General features: G+C 36.3%; 1 protein-coding gene across 8 annotated transcripts in view; it reads right to left on the reverse strand.

Moving 5' to 3' along the window:
• DMD (dystrophin) overlaps nt 1-21,989 on the reverse strand; it is a 2,122,179-nt gene that overhangs the window by 716,521 nt on the left and 1,383,669 nt on the right. For all 8 annotated transcript variants that reach the window (XM_074323910.2, XM_074323908.2, XM_074323912.2 and 5 more), the window contains one exon: nt 15,242-15,406. In XM_074323910.2, coding sequence (XP_074180011.2) covers nt 15,242-15,406 — 165 coding nt within the window. The remainder of the gene's footprint in view (nt 1-15,241; nt 15,407-21,989) is intronic.

A 21,989-nucleotide genomic window follows, 5' to 3' on the forward strand; every position in this document is an offset into this window, starting at 1 on the left:
TAACGTGCAAGTTCAAAACTCTCATTTAATTTCCATTGTTTCTACCCTGTATTCTGTCTGCCAATCAAAGCCATCCCTTGGGCAATAAAGTTGGTAAACCAGGTGGTCCATTCAGTCACTTAAAAAGAGGTCGCTTGAAAACTATTGGAAGTGTTCCCGTCTTTCTCCTCCACACATACTCAGAAAGAGATGACAACCATATGCAGGGCAGAGCTTTCTTTTTGAGGGAAATTAAAAAATAATGATTAAATTGCTTCCAATGTTCTCACATAAGCTAGTCCAAAGAATCATTATATAAATTTGCTTTTAACAGAGCAGCGGAAGACTGCTCAGTGAAAAATTAAAATTATAGTACGGTAAAAGCATGGTTTTAAGAAAGTATAAAAAAAGGTTTATGGTGACAAAATGGCTTTTTAAAGTATATGTGGAGCAACAGAATGATCAAGGTCTGCTTTTGAAGAAGATGGTACAATACTGGTGAATGGAAATAAAAGTTGGAACCCTTCAGTTCCTACTGGGCTTGTTTCTTGTATGTCAAGAGGAATGACATTCTGATTGCAAAGAATAAAGCAAATATCAACGAGAGGGAACTGGTGCCCAAAGTGGGTAAAGAGATTAGACAGTCCCCAGCTGCTCAGAATGAACTCTCTTGATCTAGATCAATTACATCCCAGGACACTAATAAAATTGGCAAGTCAAATGGCAAACCACTATGGGAAGATTGGAAAAGTGCAGTTTTGATTTTCAAAAGAAAAAAAAGAAGGTGTAGGCATGACATTTTAAGCTTCCAAAAAGTTATTTAAGACTTGGCTAAAAAAATGCGATGCAGAGAGAAGCCACAAACCTTCTTCAATTATTGAAGTATTTTGAAAGAATGGGAGTCAGTTGATACAGGTGGTTTGAAAAGACAAACTCTCTCATAGCTATTACATATTATTAGTGATAGAAGAAGAAAGCAAATATTTACATACCTGTTCCAAATTTTTAAAAATTAAACGTGTACTCAGTCTAAAATTTGTCATCACATTGAGTTTCTGTAAAGGATTGTTTGCTAAGAAGGGCAATGACTATTCCTATGCAATTCAAAGGTTAGTTTTCATATTTTCAGGTTATAACCTCAAGACTAGAATCTATTGGTCATAAAAAACATTCATTAGAATCCTTATTGTGAAAAGCCATGATTTTACTTGAAATTGTAAACTGTTTTTGTCTAAGAAAAAGCCAGTAACCTAATCGAAACAAAAATTGGCAACGAATGTAATCAACAGCGCAAAGAAAAGGAAATATAAATGATTCTGAACCATTTTGATTATGAAAAAATTGATCCTCACTCAGAAAAAGAACGCAAACTTAAATCACAAAGAGATGTTTCTTTTTCTTGTTTAGCAAAGATCAAAAAGGTTTAGCAAAGAGCAAAAGGGTGGAAAAAAAATAAAAACTTCTTCCCATTACTGATGGGAGTGCTACATGAAGAGCAATATGGCCCTATTTACTAAATAATAAATACCCTTTTGACACAGCCATTTAATTTCTAGGAACTTATCCTGTGGATATACTTGCAATGTGTGAAGTGACATGAACAGACAGTTATACATTGTCATATTGTAGCAGGAGTAAAATTTGGAAACACACTAAATGTTCATTACTCAGACTATTGGTTAAATGAATTACAGTACATCCTTAAAATACAACAGTATGCAACTGTAATGAGAACACTCTTAAAGTGGAATTATGGAAAATAATTGTCAGTATATATCATTAGAGGAAAAAGACACAGTGTAGAAACAATGTTTACATTTTTCTACCAGCTGGCTTTTTAAAAAAAGCGGACCAGAATAGAATACATATACAAACACACACACACACTCACATCCTATTCTTGGAGTGCTATTGAAAAAAAAGATAACCTTGGCAACCTATGGGGAGAAAAACTGGGTGGCTGAAAGATGGAGACATATGGGAGAATTTATAATCTTGTATGCTTTTGAATTTTGTACCATAAGAAGCTATTGTCTTTTCAATAAATAAAATGATTTACACTTTAAAAGCCTGTCATAGAAGGGTGAATTGAATCTCAACTTTGTAATAATTAACCCCATATGACCTAACTGGCACCATATCTAGTGAACTGACAGAGTACTAATTAATTCATTTTGTATAAAAGGAAAGGACATATTGTCTTAAAATTAGAAACAAAAACAAAATATCTAAACAAAAACAAGTTTCACAAAACAATACTAACTCATATCATATGCAATGCAAAGTTATCGTTTGTATTGTATTCTACGTACCCTACACTGTCTTATTCTATTTCATTTTACCCATTACATTGATTTATAACTCTTCAGTAGGTCACCAGCAACCCCCTGAAAAAGAGTTCTTTCAATTATCTCCTTCTTTTCATCCTTATTACCAAAGTCCTCATCCAGGACCGTGTTGCTCCTCGGGCAGCATATCCTCTAGGAAGATTTCTTGAGACCAGAGCTTTGCAAACTTTAGTAAGTGAAAGTATCTTCTGGAGGGCTCGTTAAAACACACATTCTTGAGCTACACTCCCATCTATTCTGATTCTGGAGGTCTCTGGAGAGGCCCAAGGATTTGCATCTCTAACAAGCTTCTAGGTGATGCTTCCACTACTGCTGCGGGACTAGGGACCACGCTTCAGTAGCTGTGCTCTAAACAATACCTTGGCTGGGTTGGGTATCACTCTTTTGGGCTATCACAGCATCCTGTAAGTGTACTCACTACACTGTACTGTACATGTGTCTGCATTGATTGCACTTAGTCCACTGAGGGATATTTATACATAAACTCATCTCTAAGCAAATTGAAAATGTGGGTCACCTTAACATAGTAGGGCAAGGTAGTTCATTAATAAATGGGTTGTTAGCTGAATGGAAATTTCATTAGCTTAGCCTCGTCTTTTTCTGCCTAAAGAGGTTGATCAGGGATATAGGCAAATTAAGTTCATGTGCATTTCAGCAATACATTTGATAAAATTCTCCAAACGAATGCTTGTGGAAAAAATAGAATAAGAACTGTGTAGGAAATGAAGCAATTGGACTTTGGCAACTAATTGAACGATTGCCAAAGGAAATTGATGGCTGAATTGATGTCAAAATAGAGGCATGTTTCCAGTGATGTACTGCAGGTCTGTGTCTTAGGATTCAGTCTATTTTTTTTTTCACAACATAAAATTATAAAAGGCAGATGTAGCAAATCTGAAGTTGTAAAGAAACAAAGAGATTGCAATACACTGTATCAGAATCAGGACCTGATCACCTCCTCTCCATCTCGACTATCAACTGGATTGACGGATTAACACATTCGTTAAGGCTTTAAGTCGTTTGGGGTTAAGAAAAGATTTTCTTTCTTGGGGGGCAGAAAATGGGGGTGGGGAGTAAGGGAGGCTGTGAGCAGGAGACAGGGTGAGTGAAAATACAGAAACTGAAATCACCAGAGATGAACACTGCAGCAATACTAGCTGCAGATTGTGCTAGTGGGTTTCTTGTCTATCCTCCGCCTGGGTCAGGACTGGATCAGAAGATGGGAGGCACTGCTCCTGAGCTTCAGGGACTTTGGTGAATACGCCTGAGTAGGTCCAGGGAAGGGGCTGAAAGCCCTGCATCTAATTCCAAAAGTAGTCGACTACACAGGGCAGGATGGAGGCAATGTCAACTAGAAGCAGCACATGTGAACAAGAACTGGTGATTTTAGTCAGTAGAAGTTCAGGGTGAGTCAGCAGTGTGATACAAGTATTGCTGGAGTAAGGGACTCCACAGCGGTGAAAGGCGTGGATTATGGTGAGATCAACTTGGTGGTGTTATGGAGGCTTCACAAGTGTCCAGCCAGGGACTGCATTGCCCCTCTGTCCTTATAGAATCTTTCCCTCCTAGAGTGGCAATCTTCAGAGTGGGGTATGTCCCTTGAGGTACACAAAGACTCTCAGGGACATGTGGGCATAGATGGTGTTCATGGAATCAGTTTCCATATTCTCAGCGTCTACAAGGGATTTTTTGTGGGGCTTGTTCCTGTGGTACACACGTCATTCCGCTTATCACTGCCACGTTTTAGTTAATGAGAGTCCTTCTCCAATTTTACAAAGTAAAGCATGCCTCCTCTGATGCATCCCAATGGTGCAATGTACCCAAGACACATTTACGCCAAATCAAAGTACAATTCAGAATATTGATGACTGAAATCCTCTTTTAATCAAGGTACCATTAAACACTTATCCATCTCATTAATAGATTCATTTTCAATAAAAATCTAAGTATATTTAATAATTATTTATCAAAAGTTCCATATATTTAGGTAATTTGACATTACTAGGTATATTTAGTATTAGTAATTATAGATATAACTCAATCTAAAGGATTTAAAAAATACTTAGAGCCTTGTAGTCACAGGAAATTGTTTTTGAAATTTGAATTGAAATCCACATAGATACACTTGTCATACAGAAGTATGATAGAGTGGTTAATAAAATACTTTATAGCATAAATATATATTACATTGGAATATAATTCTTGGGGGAAGTGGAATGGAAATATGATTTAAAGAAGAAAGAGGACTGATAGGAAACTTCTATTTATTAAAGATGAACTTGTCTCATGTATTTTTTAAGTGGATGATGGTAGATATTATATTGCTATGGTATTTGGCTTTGACTGGATGCATTCAAAAGAGTACTGTTAACCCTTTAAATGTCAATATTTACAATATGCCAGGGGAGAAAAATAGATGTTGACTTTAAAATGTGCAAGAGCATACTTAGTTTTCTAAAACTATTTTGAGTTTTATAAGCAGAATGGTCTGAATACAACTGGAATGGAGGTTGTTTTGGAGCTTTCCTCCTTGACTTGGCAGGGGAGAAGGGTATGCGCTCTTCTCAACTCCCTCATGAAGAAGGAAATTGTAAAAGCTATACCACTTCCCTTTTGCCCAATAAAGTCTTAGTCCTGCTGTTTGAACTCTCTGTTCCAGGAATTCTCAATTCAAGAAGCTTTTCTCAAGTTTACAATCTTATCCTTATATGCGCCATTTGGTTTGGTCAAAGACGAAAATCTCATGACTATCCGGAGTCTTTATTTATTTATTTGTTTTCTTGGAGTGGTTTCCTGGTAGCAACCTGTTGCTTTCTTTTGAAAAGGAGGGTATTTTGCAAGCTTAACTTTTCTTATCAAAATTCCAGCTACAACAAGAAAGATCTCGTGTAATGTATCTTTCTATGGCCTTAGGAAAATATGTTCCCACCTCAGTTTTATCTTAATTCAAAAGAGTCCTGGGATAATTGGTTCCATTTTTCCTTTTTAATGAGGAGGAAAGCCAGGTTAAAAAGAGTAAGGAGTTAAGCAATGTCATAAAGCCAGTAAGTATCAGACCTGGGATTTCAACTTGTGTCTTTTGCTTCTCTCCCCATTATCATGCTTCTTCAACTCAGCAATGGTTTTTAGAGTTGACTAGAGGGAGTGGAAAGTAAGAGGAAGAATTATGACCGCCTCCCCCCCCCCCCCCCCCGTGTTCAAAGAGACAGGTTGGTACCGAATTCCACTTATCCCCAAAGTTCCACCATCTTCAAGGTTTTACTGGAGCCAGGATTATCCTTTTGCCAGAACCAACCTAAACTTGGGGCGGGGGGGGGGGTGGTGTTAATTTTCAATAAACCTCTGTCTAGTTGCATGGTGAATGAGAATATTGTGGCTTTTTGTCCGATAACTTTCATCTACTATTTTTCAGGACAGATTCCACAGAAATATTTTCATATCTAATAGAAAACACAAACTTTTTTTCTAGGAAAGAAGATTAGACAGAAAAGAGGTCAGTGTCCTCTTTTCTGTTTCTCACTTCCCCAACACCACCCTTTAAACAATAAAAATAAATTATAAACACTGGAAACCAATACAAAATAATATTGAATGTTAACTATAATTGGAAAATAAAAATAGATAAATAAATAAATAAAAATAAACTAAATCAGATATCTTATTCAGTTTAACCTGAGCTATAAACATCTATCTAAGGGACTACTATTTGGATGGGAATTATTTCATTCCAGTGAACTAAGTGACATTAACCTCTGTTAGACCTTTCTCTTTCCACTCTAGCCCCTCAACTCACTACATTCACTTGAGCTTTATGGTCCTTGTCCTTGTAGGAGCCTCTCAAGGGACTTAGGAACTTTAAAAGTAACCACCTAAAGTTGAAAATGTTACTTGGAAATGAACTGGATATTCTATATTCTCAGATGAGCTTTGAAGACATCAAGATAGCCCTATGGTGTAGCCTCAGCCACACACACAAAGTTTAGTCCACAGCATCCATAAGATTACATATTAGGTCCAAATAAAATCGCAAAAGTCTCCTCCTCAACTATTGGTGGGTCCTTCGATAGATGACTGCATAAAGAAGATGTGATACACACACACACACACACACACACACACACACACACACAGACAATGGAGTACTACTCTGACATGAGAAGAGATGAAATAGTGCCATTTGCAACAGCATGGATGGATCTTGAGCAGGGTTTCCACCCATTCTCAGGAATTTGTTTCACTTTCCCGTTCCCAAATCCTGAGAAGAGTTGGTCGGGAAATTGGGAAAATTGGCTCCTTGAACCCAGTAATACCCACAATGGGAAATAAATGTACTACTCACAATGTATCTCTTAGACATTTTTCCTATTTATCGCTAGGGTTTCCGGGTGGGTATTCCCATCCGTTCTCGGAATTTTTTTTCACTTTTCCATTCCCAAATCCCGAGAAAAGTTGGTTGGGAAATTGGGGAAATCGGCTCCTTGAACCCAGGTGGTTGGCCGTTTCGGCCATCACTTTCTGGAAATGATTGATTGTGGGGAACAGAAAACAGTTTATATCTCGGGATTCGGGAACTGGAAAAGTGAAAAAAATTCCTGAGAACGGGCGGGAATTCCTGCCTGGAAACCATAATCTTGAGATTATGGTAAGTGATGTAAATCAGACAGAAAAAGTCGAGAACCATATGATTTCACTGATATGTGGGATATAAAACTGAAAGCAACAAAGAAACAAGACAAATAAACAAACAAAAACTCATAGACACAGACAACACTTCAGTGGTTATCAGTGGGAGGGGGGTGGTAGAAGAGGGTAAAGAGGGTCAAATACATGGTGATGGAAGGAGAACTGACTCTGGGTGGTGATATGCAGATGATGTATTACAGAATTGTACACTTGAAACCTATGAAATTGTACTAACTATTGTGACCTCAATAAATTTTAATAAAAACAATGTTTTGTGCCACAGAAACAACCACATTTCCTAATCATAGGAATTCCCATCAGGTCTGTAACCATGGCAATCTGAAGCATTTTGTCATTTACACGTAGTTGTTGTTTTCCTCTGAGGCTTCCCTGAAAGTTCTTGCCATCGGCTACAGGCCAGAATGCTTGTCTTCATGAAAAACGACTGTCTTAGAGACCCGCGGGAAGGACTATGCTAGCTCCTCTAGTATGCTAGGGCACAGGCTTCTGATAGCTTTGCTGAAATAACTCTGAGGCCATTCCACTAGACTGAATGAAGCAGGATGGTCAGGACTCTAGTGGAGACGCCGATGGGTTTATGACGCTGCTAACCCAAGATCACGCAGATGAGAATCAACTACATAGAACTGTATGAACTGATGAAGCATGATTTGATTAGGGCTTTTGTTTGGAATGCCGCTGATGCTTTAGTGTTCTACTTTCTTGATATAAGAGACTCCTTTTTCTTCTCTCTTAAGCTACGGATAACTCATAGCAATTTAGTAGATTATACTTTTGTAAACAGAAATCAAACATTGACCTTTTTCTCTCTGTTTCATCCCTTCAGAATTCAGAAACTCTTGTTGAGTATTCTTAATTTCATGATGATACAATTATTTGCACAGGTTCACTAAGAATCTGTCCTTCTTGTATAAGGAAATAATTGAGAAAATTATATAACCAAAGCTTTGACTGGAATGTCATCTTTGAGAATGGTGTGAATAGAATTAGATATGACCAGGCCATTTGAAGGACCCACAGTTGACTTTTTAGAGACAATGCTTACAAAGCCCTCTTGGGAACACTGTCCTGGTACCTGGCTTACAGGATGTCCAGATTTACAAGTGAACAAGAAAGGTCACTTTCTGGCAGGCTTAGGAAGTCTCTGGATAGTTTGAGAACTTTGTGAGAACAGAAGAATTCACCCAAATCTATAAGTACTACAGGTAGGATTGATCGCAAGATCTTGGCTTGGCTTTCTAACCTCTTGAGGCTTTTAAAAACCGAATGCCCATTGATAGACAACTGGATAAAGAAACTGTGGTACATTCATACAATGGAGTGTTACTTGGCCATTAAAAAGAATGAAATCTTACCATTTCCAACAACATGGATGGACCTAGAGAATACTATGCTACATGAAATAAGTCAGAATGAGAAAGACAAATGCCATATGGTCTCACATATCTGTGGAATCTAAAGAACTGAATAAATGAACAAACAAAATAGAAATAGAGATATAGAGAAAAAACTGAGGGTTGCTAGATGGGAGGGGGTGGAGATGGGGGAGAAGGTGAAGGGATTAGAAAGTACAAATTAGTAGCCACAATATAGTCACGGGGATATGAAATACAGTATGGGGAATATAATCAGTAATGTAAGGATTATGTGGGGTGCTAGATGGGCACTGGAATTATCAGGGAGATCACTTCAGAGACTGAGTAGATGCCTGACCAATGCTCCATACACCTGAAACTGAAGTAGAATAATACTGAATGTCAACTAAAATATATATATACATATATATGTGTGTGTGTGTGTATATATATGTGTGTGTGTGTATATATATATACACACACACACATACATATATGCAATATAAAGTACAGCTTAGGGAATATAGTCAATGGTATTGGAACAGCTATATATGATGTCAGGAGTAACAGATTGGGGGGGAAGGTTATCACTTTGTGGGGGGTATAAACGTCTAACTATTACATTGCTTTGTACACCTGAAACTAATTTTTTTTAAAAAGGTCAAATCTGGGATTCTTTATGAAAACTTTCAGCAAAAGCAAGTCTTAAAAGGCCTGCATGGTCAACTACTATCCTTGTTGCACCTATGTAAATAAAGAACCCAGCCTTATTTTGTAAACAGGAATAATCTTACTTTGGGTATCTTCATGAAATGGGAGGTGACTGTAGAGAAAAATTTTATGTTTCAAAAGAAAGCTATAGTACATCCTTGTGGCTTATCAGATTCTAGTCCTGTTCATTGCCTTTGAGCTAGTTTGCATTTCCTTGTAAACTACACACATTTTGTTACCTACCTGTCAATTGGACTGAATGCTGCTTTCTTTCACATTCTGTCAGTTCTTAACAAATTTTCAATTCTAGTTTCCTTTAATATCTGCATGCAATACTCCACACTAATGTTTCCCATTGTTTTGTCTGGTTTTCCTGATTTGGCATTACAGAGAACTAACTAAAAGCTGACTGCCCAGATCCTTATTCAGACTCTGGATTGCCTTGCATTTAAACTTTCTCCCCAGGATCTAAAGAAGCCCTGAGAGCTGAAGCTGGACAACTTCAAAGGTCTCATCAGCACAGCAAATTATGTATGGACAACCTTCATGCCTGAAGCTGCTGCTGTGTGGGCCACTCAGGAAGTTCACTGGAACTCCCACGTCTTTCATGCTGCACTCCAGGAAATAACCATGACCCTGGACAATCTTCCCTGAACCTCTCTGATGTCTGTGCCATCACCGAAAACATTCCAACTGTCATCAAATGGCCACTGTCATTCTCACTCTACCATCTAAAGATGTTTCCAACTCAACTTCTAGGAGTATTCTTGACTGGCTGTTCTCTGAACTCAGAGATTGGGTTTACAGTCTGTTCCAACCATTAATCTGTGTTTTTCTTCTTACTTCCATAAAAAATCTCCTTTATTACATACGTGATCGCTCACGCGATCCAGCAAATATTTTCTACTACCAAGTTATAAAGTCAGTTCAACTAGTCCTTCAACAACAGAAAGTTTGTGAAATGAACTACATGAGTTAGCTCTCCTAAGTTGTTCAACAAGAAACCTTGTTTCCCTTGAAAAAAAAGAAGGCACTGACAAAGATGGTCTTAATAGTTCTCCTTAGCTTGACTAAACTTTCGACAGGGTTCTTTCTGATTATAGGCCTGACCTGTCTTTTCTTAGCACATTTACTTCAGAAAACTTTTAATTGTAAATTCCTTCCCTGCTTCTTTGAGAGGTAAATCTTCTACAAAAGAGGAATATCTTTCTCAAGGACCTGGGAGCCATCCTCTTGAAATATAAATATCAAGAAGTATAGCACCCATCTCCCTGTCTCTGTGGGAAGACAGTAGTCTATCTTCAGTAAGTGATAATTAGCCAACACAGATGGCCTAATCACATTAACAAAGCTCCCCTCTAATGTTCTCCAGTTCTCTTCTAAGAGCACATCCCAATGCTTAAAATCCTTCTTGCCTTTTGTTGCATGGAGTTGAGTTCAATCTCTCTCCCCTATTGCAATAGTCTCGAATAAAGTCTTCCTTGTGTAGTAAGTTGTCAACTGCAATTTTTCTTTGACAACCCTCATAGCAGTGTGAACACATGCAGAGGATTTTGGTGTTCAGATACTTTATCATTCAGTCACTACGAGCGGGTCCTTTGGCAGTTTTTAGTGTGGATTTGACATCATAGGGAATAAAGTTTCTTATGCGGTAAGGAAGACCCAGCAGAGTAGTATGTTGTATTTATTTATAGACCACAGAAGGCAAGTCATTTTGGAGGGGAGGAAAACACGCACCCTGTTGTCAATATGAAAGCATTTCAACTCAGTAAAACTTAACATGAAATTATGTGTCCCCCCCCCCCAGGTCATATTTTAATAAAAAGTTTGAAAAGCAGTCGTTAGGTAGTTTTATGTCAGATAAATAGTATACCTGCAGCTCATTACTGAAACCATTCATTAAAGATTAAAAACGTAAGACCTTTTATAGAAATTTTAACTGGTCCCTGGTTCTTAGCATTCAATTATCATTTCCGAAATCTGAAATCAACATATTTTATGTCTAAATTGAGAATACATTTGAAAATCAAAATTCAAAGGCATGCCTTCTAGTGGGCTGAGTGATGGGAAAGGGCTGTGATTACGCCTAATTTTCACCCTCTACATCATGGTCTCATTGATTATGTTTCTCAGCTTGCAAAGGGTTTTGTGAGGTGATTTTCAAGATGAATATTGCTATTTGCAGGATTTCCTGAATAGGAATATTTTGGGAGTAAATTGTACAAACCAAGCGATGTGCAGTCAATTTTCACTCCAGCATAAACAATGTGTTAGAACAGAACCCTTAAGGCTTTTTCTTTTCTTTCTTTCTTTTCTTTTTTTTTTTTTAATTTGGGTTTCATTACATAGCTAGCTGCATTTCATCAATAAGCATGGACTGCCAGGCAGGCAAAACTGAGGCTCACAGTGGGAATTACATATTTTTCCAACAGGTGCTCAGAGTCTGACTAGAGAAAATAAATAGCCTCAATGGCAAGACCTTAGGCCCTTTGTTTCAGAGGGAGTCATGCCCATCATGGCCAGACCCCTCCAAAATTACTTAAATTTAGGAAACGGAGGCAGCTTGTACATGGACTTCCTTTGCATTAAATAATTTCTCAGATTTTGAAAAGGTGTTTCTTTCTCGGTGTTAAAAAATGGGCATGTCCTCAAAACTGTTTAATAAAAAGTTTCGTTTTTCAGTAGTTTAAAGTTAAGCAAGGTCGTTTCCCCCCATCTTTCTTTAACTGAATAAAGGTGTACTCTCTTTAAGCAGAGGGCTATAGCAGGCTGTGCAGACCCATATGTTATAGCAGATGAACTATGCAATGTAAATAAATAACTTACTAGACAGTGACTATAGATACAAGCGAGACAAAGAGGGATCAAAAACTAGGTGAATCAGTTATTCACAAAGGTCACTATTCTCTGATTACAAACTAGGGGTTCTGAGAATTATGGGAGGAATATCTCAAGTCATCCTATATATGATTTTATGATTTTTTTCTTTTCTTATTTGCCTTGGATACAGCTACAAGCAGAAGAAAAAGGCTAAGGGAATATTTTTGAAATCTACACTGAGAGATGAAAAACTCAGAATACGCACAAAGGACTGAAGCCAAGGAATTTTACTGCCAGAAAAAAAGTGGCTGCCTCTCCCCTCAGCAAGTTAAATCAAGCTGCAGGAGGCAAATATCATGATTTTTCTGAAACTACACACAATATCGAGAGTGGTGACTTATAGCTTTGATAAAGGAAAGTGATTAACACAGCTGAGAGTGGCTTTCATTCCAAACTGCAGGAACCCAATTGGCAGGAACCTATGGGCCGTGGACAAACAAAACCCCAATGCAAGTTTTCAATATTTGGGAACTATTCAGGGGGCACAGACTGGGACAAAGTCACTTTGGTTGAGTCAACAACATCCATTTGTATCAGAGGACTCTATCTTTTCTCTTAAATATATTCCATATACAGAGATAGCTACCAGTGAATATATTTTTCATCATTTTAATGAAGAAGCACATTTTAACTTAAGATTATGTTTAAAAGTAAAGGAATGTGCTTTCATCTGTGAGTTACAAAAAGCTATTTCTGGTTGGGAACAAAGAATCTATGGCTTTTTATTCTTTGCAATACAAAGTCAAGAAATATTTAATAACATACTAGATCCAAAATAATTGAGAATCTGGCTGAGGTCTTTGTTTATTGGACCGAGTAACAGTACTTCTTTGTTGAGATTATTTATTGACTAATGAAAACTCAGTATCACTGAGATGCAGTTGCTTTGGAGAAAGGGTGCTTATCGCATACCTCTGAGGACACTGTATTACTAGACAGGAAAACATTAAAGGGGTCCCAGAAATGATGGCTTTCCTGAATGATGATGTGGCTTTGCACTCACTCAGGTTTGTCCCTGTGATCGCACATGACCTACATCCATGGTGACTAGGACATCAGAAGCCAGGCCTTGGTGTCCGGACCTCCAGTGAGTCATCACTGTACAGGCTGTGTTATTACCTGTCCTACTGTGACTTGAATGTAATCATCGGACTGAATCCAAGATCATCCCACTGGTTGAGCAGCCTGAGTTTTGCACTGATGAAATGACGTCTATCAGTGATTTACACAATGTCACCTGCTCTTGGGGGTAGCTATCAGAACAGTAGATATAAATATCATGAAGAGGTAGGGTAGAAGTAGTGGAGTGCACTTTGCAATTATAACTCATTTTAGTTATATCAAAGTGTCTCTCTCTTTCTCTCTCTCTCGCTTTTCCCCTTAATCTCACTCAAGCCCACCTTTCCTCAACTTTCACTCTTCTGCTCTAGAAGATCCTCACACTTCATTTTATCCTTGCCTTCTTTCCTAGCAAAACAGCAACTAGATGGAGATAAAAATATTAAGTTGTTATAATCCTGGAAAGTAAATAAATGGAATGATTTGGGTCAATGAATTAAAAGAAAAACTTGACTTAAAGATGTTATTTATTTAGTCTGAAATTGCCTATCATTACGTTAATTAATAGGTTGTGATTTCAACTGAATTGGTTTATACGATTGACTACTGAATGTTGGTGGCCCACAGCAGATGCAAAACAGTGCACCATGTTGGGAAAAGTCCTTAGAATATGATCCTGGGACTGGAGAGAAGATAGGCACAATCAACGTGAACAGGGACACTAAAGAAAGGAGATGGTGGTGTCCGATTGGCACGCTTGTCTGGAGCCCTAGGATTACTTGAGCATCTTGTTACCATTCTGGGTACCTTGTTATTGCCTTTATTTGTTGATTCAAAACTACTAACTACCTACCATATAATGAGTCCTGGGATGGAGGTATTCAGAACTCAGTGGGATAAGGGAGATAATTAAGGAGATGCCCTCTGCATTCAAAGAACAATGTGATTAGGGACTCAGATTGTTGCGGAAAGACGGTGAGGACCGAGAGACACAAACGGCACCTAGAGGTCAAGGAAAACTCAGCTTTATTACACTAGTGGGCCCAGTGGGATATTTCCCAAAGAACTGAGCACTGACTGGGGTCAGGGGCTTTACTTTTATATGCTTAGGCCTCTGGGTTGAGGGGACAGTCTGGCCGGGGTGCCAGGGAGATCCGTCCCAAGCAGCTGTGAGCCCTCAACTTTGTTTTGACAGGGAGGCCTCTAACTATGGTGCCTGCAGGAGACAGCTCCGATAAGGTATAGGAAGAGGAGGGGGCCGAGCTCTTAGGGGGAGCTTGCCGGAGATGGCTCCAATAAGGGGGAAATTGGGCTCTTAGGGTAGGCCTGCAGGAAAACTGTCTCAACATATTCCCCTCTGTCAAGATCTGTAAAATTTAAGTGTAAATCAATGTCAAAAGGCCATAGGAGATGGATACAGAGGTTTATAAGAAATCCTAAAAGAGTTTTTAACTCTCCATGGGGTATGGCAGAAAGCTTTGAAGAAACAATGACATTGAATTCAGTCTTAAAGGATGGAGGAAAATTCATCATGTGAAAAAAAGGGAAAGAAGTCATTTAAAGAACAGAGAAGATCAAGAACAGAGAGACATGGCATGAAAGCACATGCATCTAAGGATACCATATAATTTGTTGGAGCTAGAATAGAAGGAGAGGTTGTTGCCAGAATAAGAGGAGAGAAAGGTAAACTGGAGTCAGTCTGAGAGGGTTTTATAATGTCTACTAAAGAGTCTGTAATTTATTTTGTAGGTATCTAAATCTCCTAAATGATGTCAGTTTTAGGTAAGGAGTCAACAAACATATACTGTGTTTCCCCGAAAATAAGATCTAATTGGAAAATAAGCCCTAGCATGATTTTTCAGGATGACATCCCCAAACATAAGCCCTAATGCGTCTTTTGGAGCAAAAATTAATATGAGACCCAGTCTTATTTTCAGGGAAACACAGTATTAAGTAAATTAAAATAGGGATGGAAAATGGATTGGAGTAGCAAATATGATGAAGGCATTCTAGTGCTATGAGTTTAATGAATACATTATTGCTAGTAAATGCTGGAAGAAAATGCTAGTCAAATAATAGTAATAACAATAGTAACAATCACCAACATTGCAACAACGATGATAATGATGACAACAAATGAGAAACTTAGTTTAGTGATATTGCTGTTGTTTTAGAAAACAATATTTAAAGCAAAAAAGCCCCTACCTTAATGTCAAATGGCCCTGTTTGATTTGGTTGATTGTAAATTTCCAACTGATTCCTGATAGGAGAAAGCCACAGAAGCAGATGATTTAACTGCTCTTCAAGCTGTCCAAGGTCTTTTATGTGAGACTCAATTTCTCCTTGTTTCTCAGGTAAATATCTAGAAACCTGTAAGGAAATAAAAAAGCGAAAAGATTGTTATGGTTTAAATAAAAATGGGAAAAGAAATATTTTCAAAAGTCATTTGTTATAAAATGTTACAGAAATTTACAGTATTTGGTATTTTAACAGCATGATATTGATTACTTACATGTGTTACATGGTAGGATTTAATTTATGTATTACAAATCATTGATTAATAGTCTTCCCCCCAATTTCATGCTTAAAAGGACAATAAGCCTTTTCTTGGAAATTCAAAACACACAGCCACACAGATGAAAACCCAACACCAACCAATAAAAGTAAAGGAGTGTATTCTTTACTTAACCACTCACTTATTAAACATAATGGTGTGTTGTATATTATATGCCAGACACTCTGCTTTTATAAGTGCTTCTAACTTTCTTTTATGTGAAGAAAAACTGTACAAGGAAATTATTTAATGTGCAAAGAAAATTAGTGAGGTAAGCTTTTTTGTGCGCTATAGTGTATAGGCCCTAGTATAACCAAGCAAAACAGAATCAGATGACTGGAATAAAAAGTACAAAGGACATTTGGATTAGAGCAGAATATAGAAGAATAATTATAGGCTATTTTTATTAAGGGTTTACTATAATATATGCCAAGCACCATGTTTGCAAATTTCACATTTACTGTCTTCTTGAATCTACCCAACAACCATTTGATATAGATACTATTATTATCCCAGTTTTATAAATGGATGATAGCACTGGGGTTGAGAATGTAAAATAACTTGGGAAGCAGAATGATATGCAGTTCAACACTGTGGGTTCTGGAGCTAGGCAGCTTGGTTTTAAATCCTAGTTCTAGCACTTTCCTGGTACTTTCTTGGGGACAATGATAGTGTCTGCTTCATAGGGTCATTGTAAGGATTAAATAAAGTCATCCACATAAATAGCTTGGAGCAATGCTCAGAATGATGGTGAATGACAATACAGTCATTAAATATTAATGACTATTGCTCAAGCTCAAGTGTAAGTAGAGAACTAGAATACGAAAGCTTGAAGCCTTTTTCTTCAGATTATCAAGGGCTAAAACAGGTACACAGAAATAAAGAATGTAAACTTGCAATAGCAAATCTTTGTAATAATATTAATGATACTATTCTAATAATATAAACATAACATTACACTGTAATATGAACAAAATGCTATAATATATAGCTATTATATAATATTATCGCAGTACTATGAATAATAATAGAGAACATTTTAAAAGTAACTAGATAAGCCCACTAATATACTAGTGCATCATCTAAATGATGCCCCACACTTTGGAACAATTGCTTTAGATACTTTTAAAAGAACTAACTAATGAACTATTACAAAATATATGGGGTGAAAAGGACAAAATAACCAGTCAATTAATTTACAGGGGAAGGAATTTTACATAAACTCTTATTATATGTAAACAATATGCATTCTGATGTATATTGCACATACATTTCTATATATTGCAAAAATGCATGTGGAGGCATGAACAAAGGGTTAACATCCAGCCTGGATAACCTCAGGCTCTCACAACAATGTCTCCTTGGAACAATGACTTGAAGATGGATGGAAAATGTTGGACCTGCCTTATTTGTTGTATGCAACTATATCTGGATTGGGGATCTGTGAGTTAGAATATAGACCTGGAGTCTATATGACTGAAATGATGTAAAATATGGAAGGGAAATACAGGCTGCAGCTTTTATAAGGTGACCCGCACAAACCCTGGTTTTCATTCCTGGCAACATTTCTTGGTGTGGGTGGGGAGTCAAAAGAAGTAACGTGTGTGGGTAACGTGGAATGTTTGCCCAGGAATAATGAATCAAGATGCTGTAGCTGCTTTGTCTGACTTGTATCCGGGTACATAGCCAAGTAAACAGTATTAAATGAATGCCTATTTGTATTTCATGAGTTTTAACCCATAAAGATATCTATGGTACTAAAATATATTTGTGTGTGTGAGTGTGTGTGTGAATGTATGTAAATGTGTGTATGTATGTGATAGGTGTTATCACAAATATAATTCCATGTATATAATATGTAACCTAACAATGCCCTTAATTTATCTTTTTCAACATTTATAAGCAGGTACCTAGCTTCTTTTTTATTGGATCGTTTCCTACTCACAAGTACATGTAAAAAAGCATTTTATGGCTTCTATTTATAGGCATCTAAGAGGCTCTAGATTCTGAGACTACTGAAGATAATAGCCATGATATTTTCTTAAAATCTCTACAATCGAGCTATGAACTCATTTACATCTGATCACAAAACAGTTTGTGTTTCATTTAGGCTTTATCTATAAGCACAGAAATCTATATAACTTTTAACTAAGATTGCTAGTTTCTTTCTCATCCTCCCAACTCATCCCTTCCTGGTTATAGAGATAGAACAATTCCTGACAGAAAACAGTGCAATGGGTGAGATTTGGCTAACATCTGGAATAATTAAATGATAGCTTATAATGAGATCGTGGGGCACATGCAGTTTTCAGCTTAGTTATGGAATCTGCATTAGGTATATCCTCACGGACCTTGGGCTTTCCCACACCATAGCATTTACCTCCCACTGTTTAATTTGTTATTTACATCGAACTCCCTCACTGAGCTTGGATTTCTGTATGAACTGGGTTTCCACACATGATAGACCTTCAATAAATAGCTGCTGAATAAAACACATTTTCCAAATTGAGAATTAACTGCTTTTTTTTAATGTAAGAAGCAGTACATATCCAGAGTAGTCAACGACATAAAACATGTAATTTTATCCTCAAGTTCAACAGTTTTAATGAACAGAAAAAAAATATTAGTAAATTGGACTATATAAACATCAGAAATCTCTGCATGGCAAAGAAAACTAAAAATGAAGTCAAATGACAAATTGTGAAAAATGACAGTTGTGAATCACATTTTAGTTAGGGGACTAATTTTTCTAACACATAAGAGAACGTCTGCCAACTAATAAACAGGCCAACGACCCAAAAGAACATTAGACGAAAGTTAAGGATAGTTTACAAAACAGGACACAAATGGATTTTAAACATACAAAAAGAAGGTAAGCCTTGGTCATAATGAGACATCGAAAACTTTCATCTATTGCACTGGCAAAAATCCAAGTCTGAAAATATATTATGTTGCCAAGGTTGTGGAAAACACAGACGTTAATACATGTCCAATGGGTTGTACTTGTTGCTACATCCCTTTGAGGAAGATGATTTGGCAATATCTATCAAATGCATGTAACCGTTGACCCAGAACTTTCACTTCTAGGAATTCACCTTACAGATATTTTTCTGGAACTAAAATCATTGTTTGGTGATGGTAGGGCATATGGTAGATGAAGTAGGAGACTTTTCACTGTATTTTTTAATTTTTAAAAAATATAAATGGATTACCTTTGTAAAGACATAAGTTAATTTGGAAAGGAGAAGTACTAGCTTTTCTTCACATTAAAAATGGTGGTGAAAAATTATACTTTATATATTTTAATAACAAATTATTATTAACGGGATATAATATTTCTAAAGCCATCAGTCAAAAATCCTCTGATTATTTTCCTATAACAAAATCAGTTTGTTAATGGTAGGGTGAAATTTGAGACCATCTAACACATAATTTTCGAGCTCCCCCATTTCAAAATAGTCTTCAGGAATTGATGGCTTCTTCTGTATACTTCAAGGAAACAAACAGATATGAATAATTTATGGTGTAGAATAGGAATAAGTTTTACATCAGTTTCTACATGTTTTAAAATAACTTACTATTCCCCCATACTGTATTTCATATCCCTGGGACTATTTTGTGACTACCAATTTGTATTTTCTAATCCCATCACCTTCTCTCCTACCCCCCAACCGCCCTCCCATGTAGCAACCATGGGGAATATAATCAATAATGTTGTAAAGATTATGTAAGATGCCAGATGGGTAACTGGACTTATCAGGGGGATCACTTCATAGATTGTGTAGATGCCTGACCACTGCACTGTACACCTGAAGCCGAATAATATTGAATGCTAACTATAATTAAATTATATATAAATACTATATATATATATGTATATATGTATATATATAAAATCATGGGATATAAATTTCAGCATGGAAATAGAGTCAATGGTATTGTAACAGCTATATACGATCTCAGAGGGGTAGTAGACTTGGGGGGGGTTATCACTTTGTGAGGGGTGTAAATGTCTAATCATTATGTTGTTTTGTACACCTGAAACTAATATATAAAAATTAAATTTAAAATATCACAATAAATAAATAAATAAAATAATTTACTACATTTACCACTTCATATTCTTACCAAATCACTTTCCTAGTAAAATGTATCATTTTTCCCAATAATCTTTTTCAGTATTATAAAACCATACTTTTCATACATGATCCCTGGGTGAAAGAAAACAATTAAAAACATCCAGTTCCCTTATGTGTTAACTTAGTATCTAACCAAATCTTGACCTAATTTCACACAAGATTAGCTTCCTCTTCTTTCAATTTCTGAATTTCAATTTCAAATGTGTAGACGTTTTAATATTAAGCTAAACAGAGCTATTTGTTTTGGAAATAAACTGATATTAAATACTGACTTCATATCTTACACCAAAGATATTCTAGAGAAGTTAAAGCTTTAAATGTAAAAAAATTAATAGTAACAGAACTAGAATAAAATACTGGTGTGGGGAAGCCCTTACGAAGCAGAAAAAACATAAACAAACTATTATGTAGAATACTTGTATTGTTCATTTAGAAATTAAGGACAATTAGCAGAATTAAAAACAAATGACAACTGGGAATATTTACAGCATCTATCAGACAAAGGGTAATATTCTTACATGTAAAAAGATCATTCACTGAATGAAGAGAGGTGGAGAATCTACTGCAAAACCGGATAAAGAATATAAACAAAAATTTGACACAAAATGCAAACAGCCAATAAACAAAAGTCCAACCACTAAGTAATCAATGAAATGCAAATTAAAACACCAACAATTTACCATCATTTGTGTATAATATTCGCTTTTGTAAAAGGTATTTGTCAAAATTCTGGAAAGTAAGCAGTCTTGTGATGTTTATTGGAGAATAAATTCTTACTTTTGTAGGGTGTAATTTGATAATTCAAAACAAAAAGCAAAACTTGTACTCTGAAAACTACAAACATTAGTGAGAGAATAAGGAACTCCTAAACAAATAAAGGAATACACTGTGTTCCTCTATTAGAAGGAACCAATTGGAAGGTCCAATATTGTAGATATCAGTTCTCTTCAAATAATTTGTAAATTTAATGCAATACCAATTAAAATTGCAGCAGCTAGTTTTTAATAGAAATTGACATGACAACATTAAGATTTATATGTATATTCAAGGAGCTAAGAATATCCAAGGCAATCATGAAAAATAACAAGGTTGAAGAATGTTTACAACCAGATATCAGTATTTATTGTAATTAATTCTGTGTGGTATTGCTGTGAGAACAGGTAGACTATACTATTTACTTCATTTATGACAATAGCACCACTTTAGTTAAGTGAAGAGTAGGTGATTTCAATAAATAGTTCCAGGTTAAGTGTCTATTCACATGGGGAAAAAAAATATCTTGACTCTTACTCTACACCACACACACACACACACACAAGTTCTAGACTGTTGTACTTCCATGTAAAAGGTAAAATAATAACATTTCCACAAGAAAATATCTCAATGATTTCAGGTTAAGCGATTATTTCTTAAACAAGACATAAAAAAGCTCTGGCCATAAAGCAAAAGGTTGATAAAATGAACTTCATTCATCAAGAGAAACTGTTAACAGAAAGAGCCAAACCCCAGGTTGGAAGAAGACACTGTGTTTCCCTGAAAATAAGACCTAACCGGAAAATAAGCCCAAGCATGATTTTTCAGGATGTTCGTAATATAAAATAAACCCTACCATATTTCACCAAAAATAAGACCGGGTCTTATATTAATTTCTGCTACAAAAGATGCATTAGGAATTATTTTATATTATGAGCATCCTGAAAAATCATACTACGGCTTATTTTCCAGTTAGGTCTTATTTTCAGGGAAACACAGTATCTGCAATGCATATATCTGATAAGAGACGTATGTCCAAAGAACTCTGACACCTAAGAGAAAGACAGATAACTAATTTTTTTAAATGGGCAAAAGATTTGCACAAGGACTTCACATAAGTAAACATAAAAATGGCTTTAATCATTAGAGGATTACAAATTAAAACATGAGATACCAGTTCACATCCAACAAAATGGCTGAAAGGAAAAAGATCGGAAATACAGACTTTTGATGAGAATATCGAAACCCTCATACAGTGCTGGTAAAAGTGAATTGGTACAACCACATGAGAAGACTACTTGGCATTATTTCCAAAGTCAAATAAATACACACATATCATCTGAACCCGGCTATTCTACTTCCAAGTACATTCAAAAGATATGTGTACTTACCGTGCAGTAAAGGGCATGTACATCATAACATTATTCTAATAGTCTCGTACTAGACATGATCCAAATGTCTACTAGCAACAGTAGAATGGATAAACTGTGACATATTCACACAATGG

Source organism: Rhinolophus sinicus, chromosome 18, assembly GCF_057876585.1.
Source record: "Rhinolophus sinicus isolate RSI-liver-muscle chromosome 18, RSI-T2T, whole genome shotgun sequence".
NCBI classification, from domain to species: domain Eukaryota; kingdom Metazoa; phylum Chordata; class Mammalia; order Chiroptera; family Rhinolophidae; genus Rhinolophus; species Rhinolophus sinicus.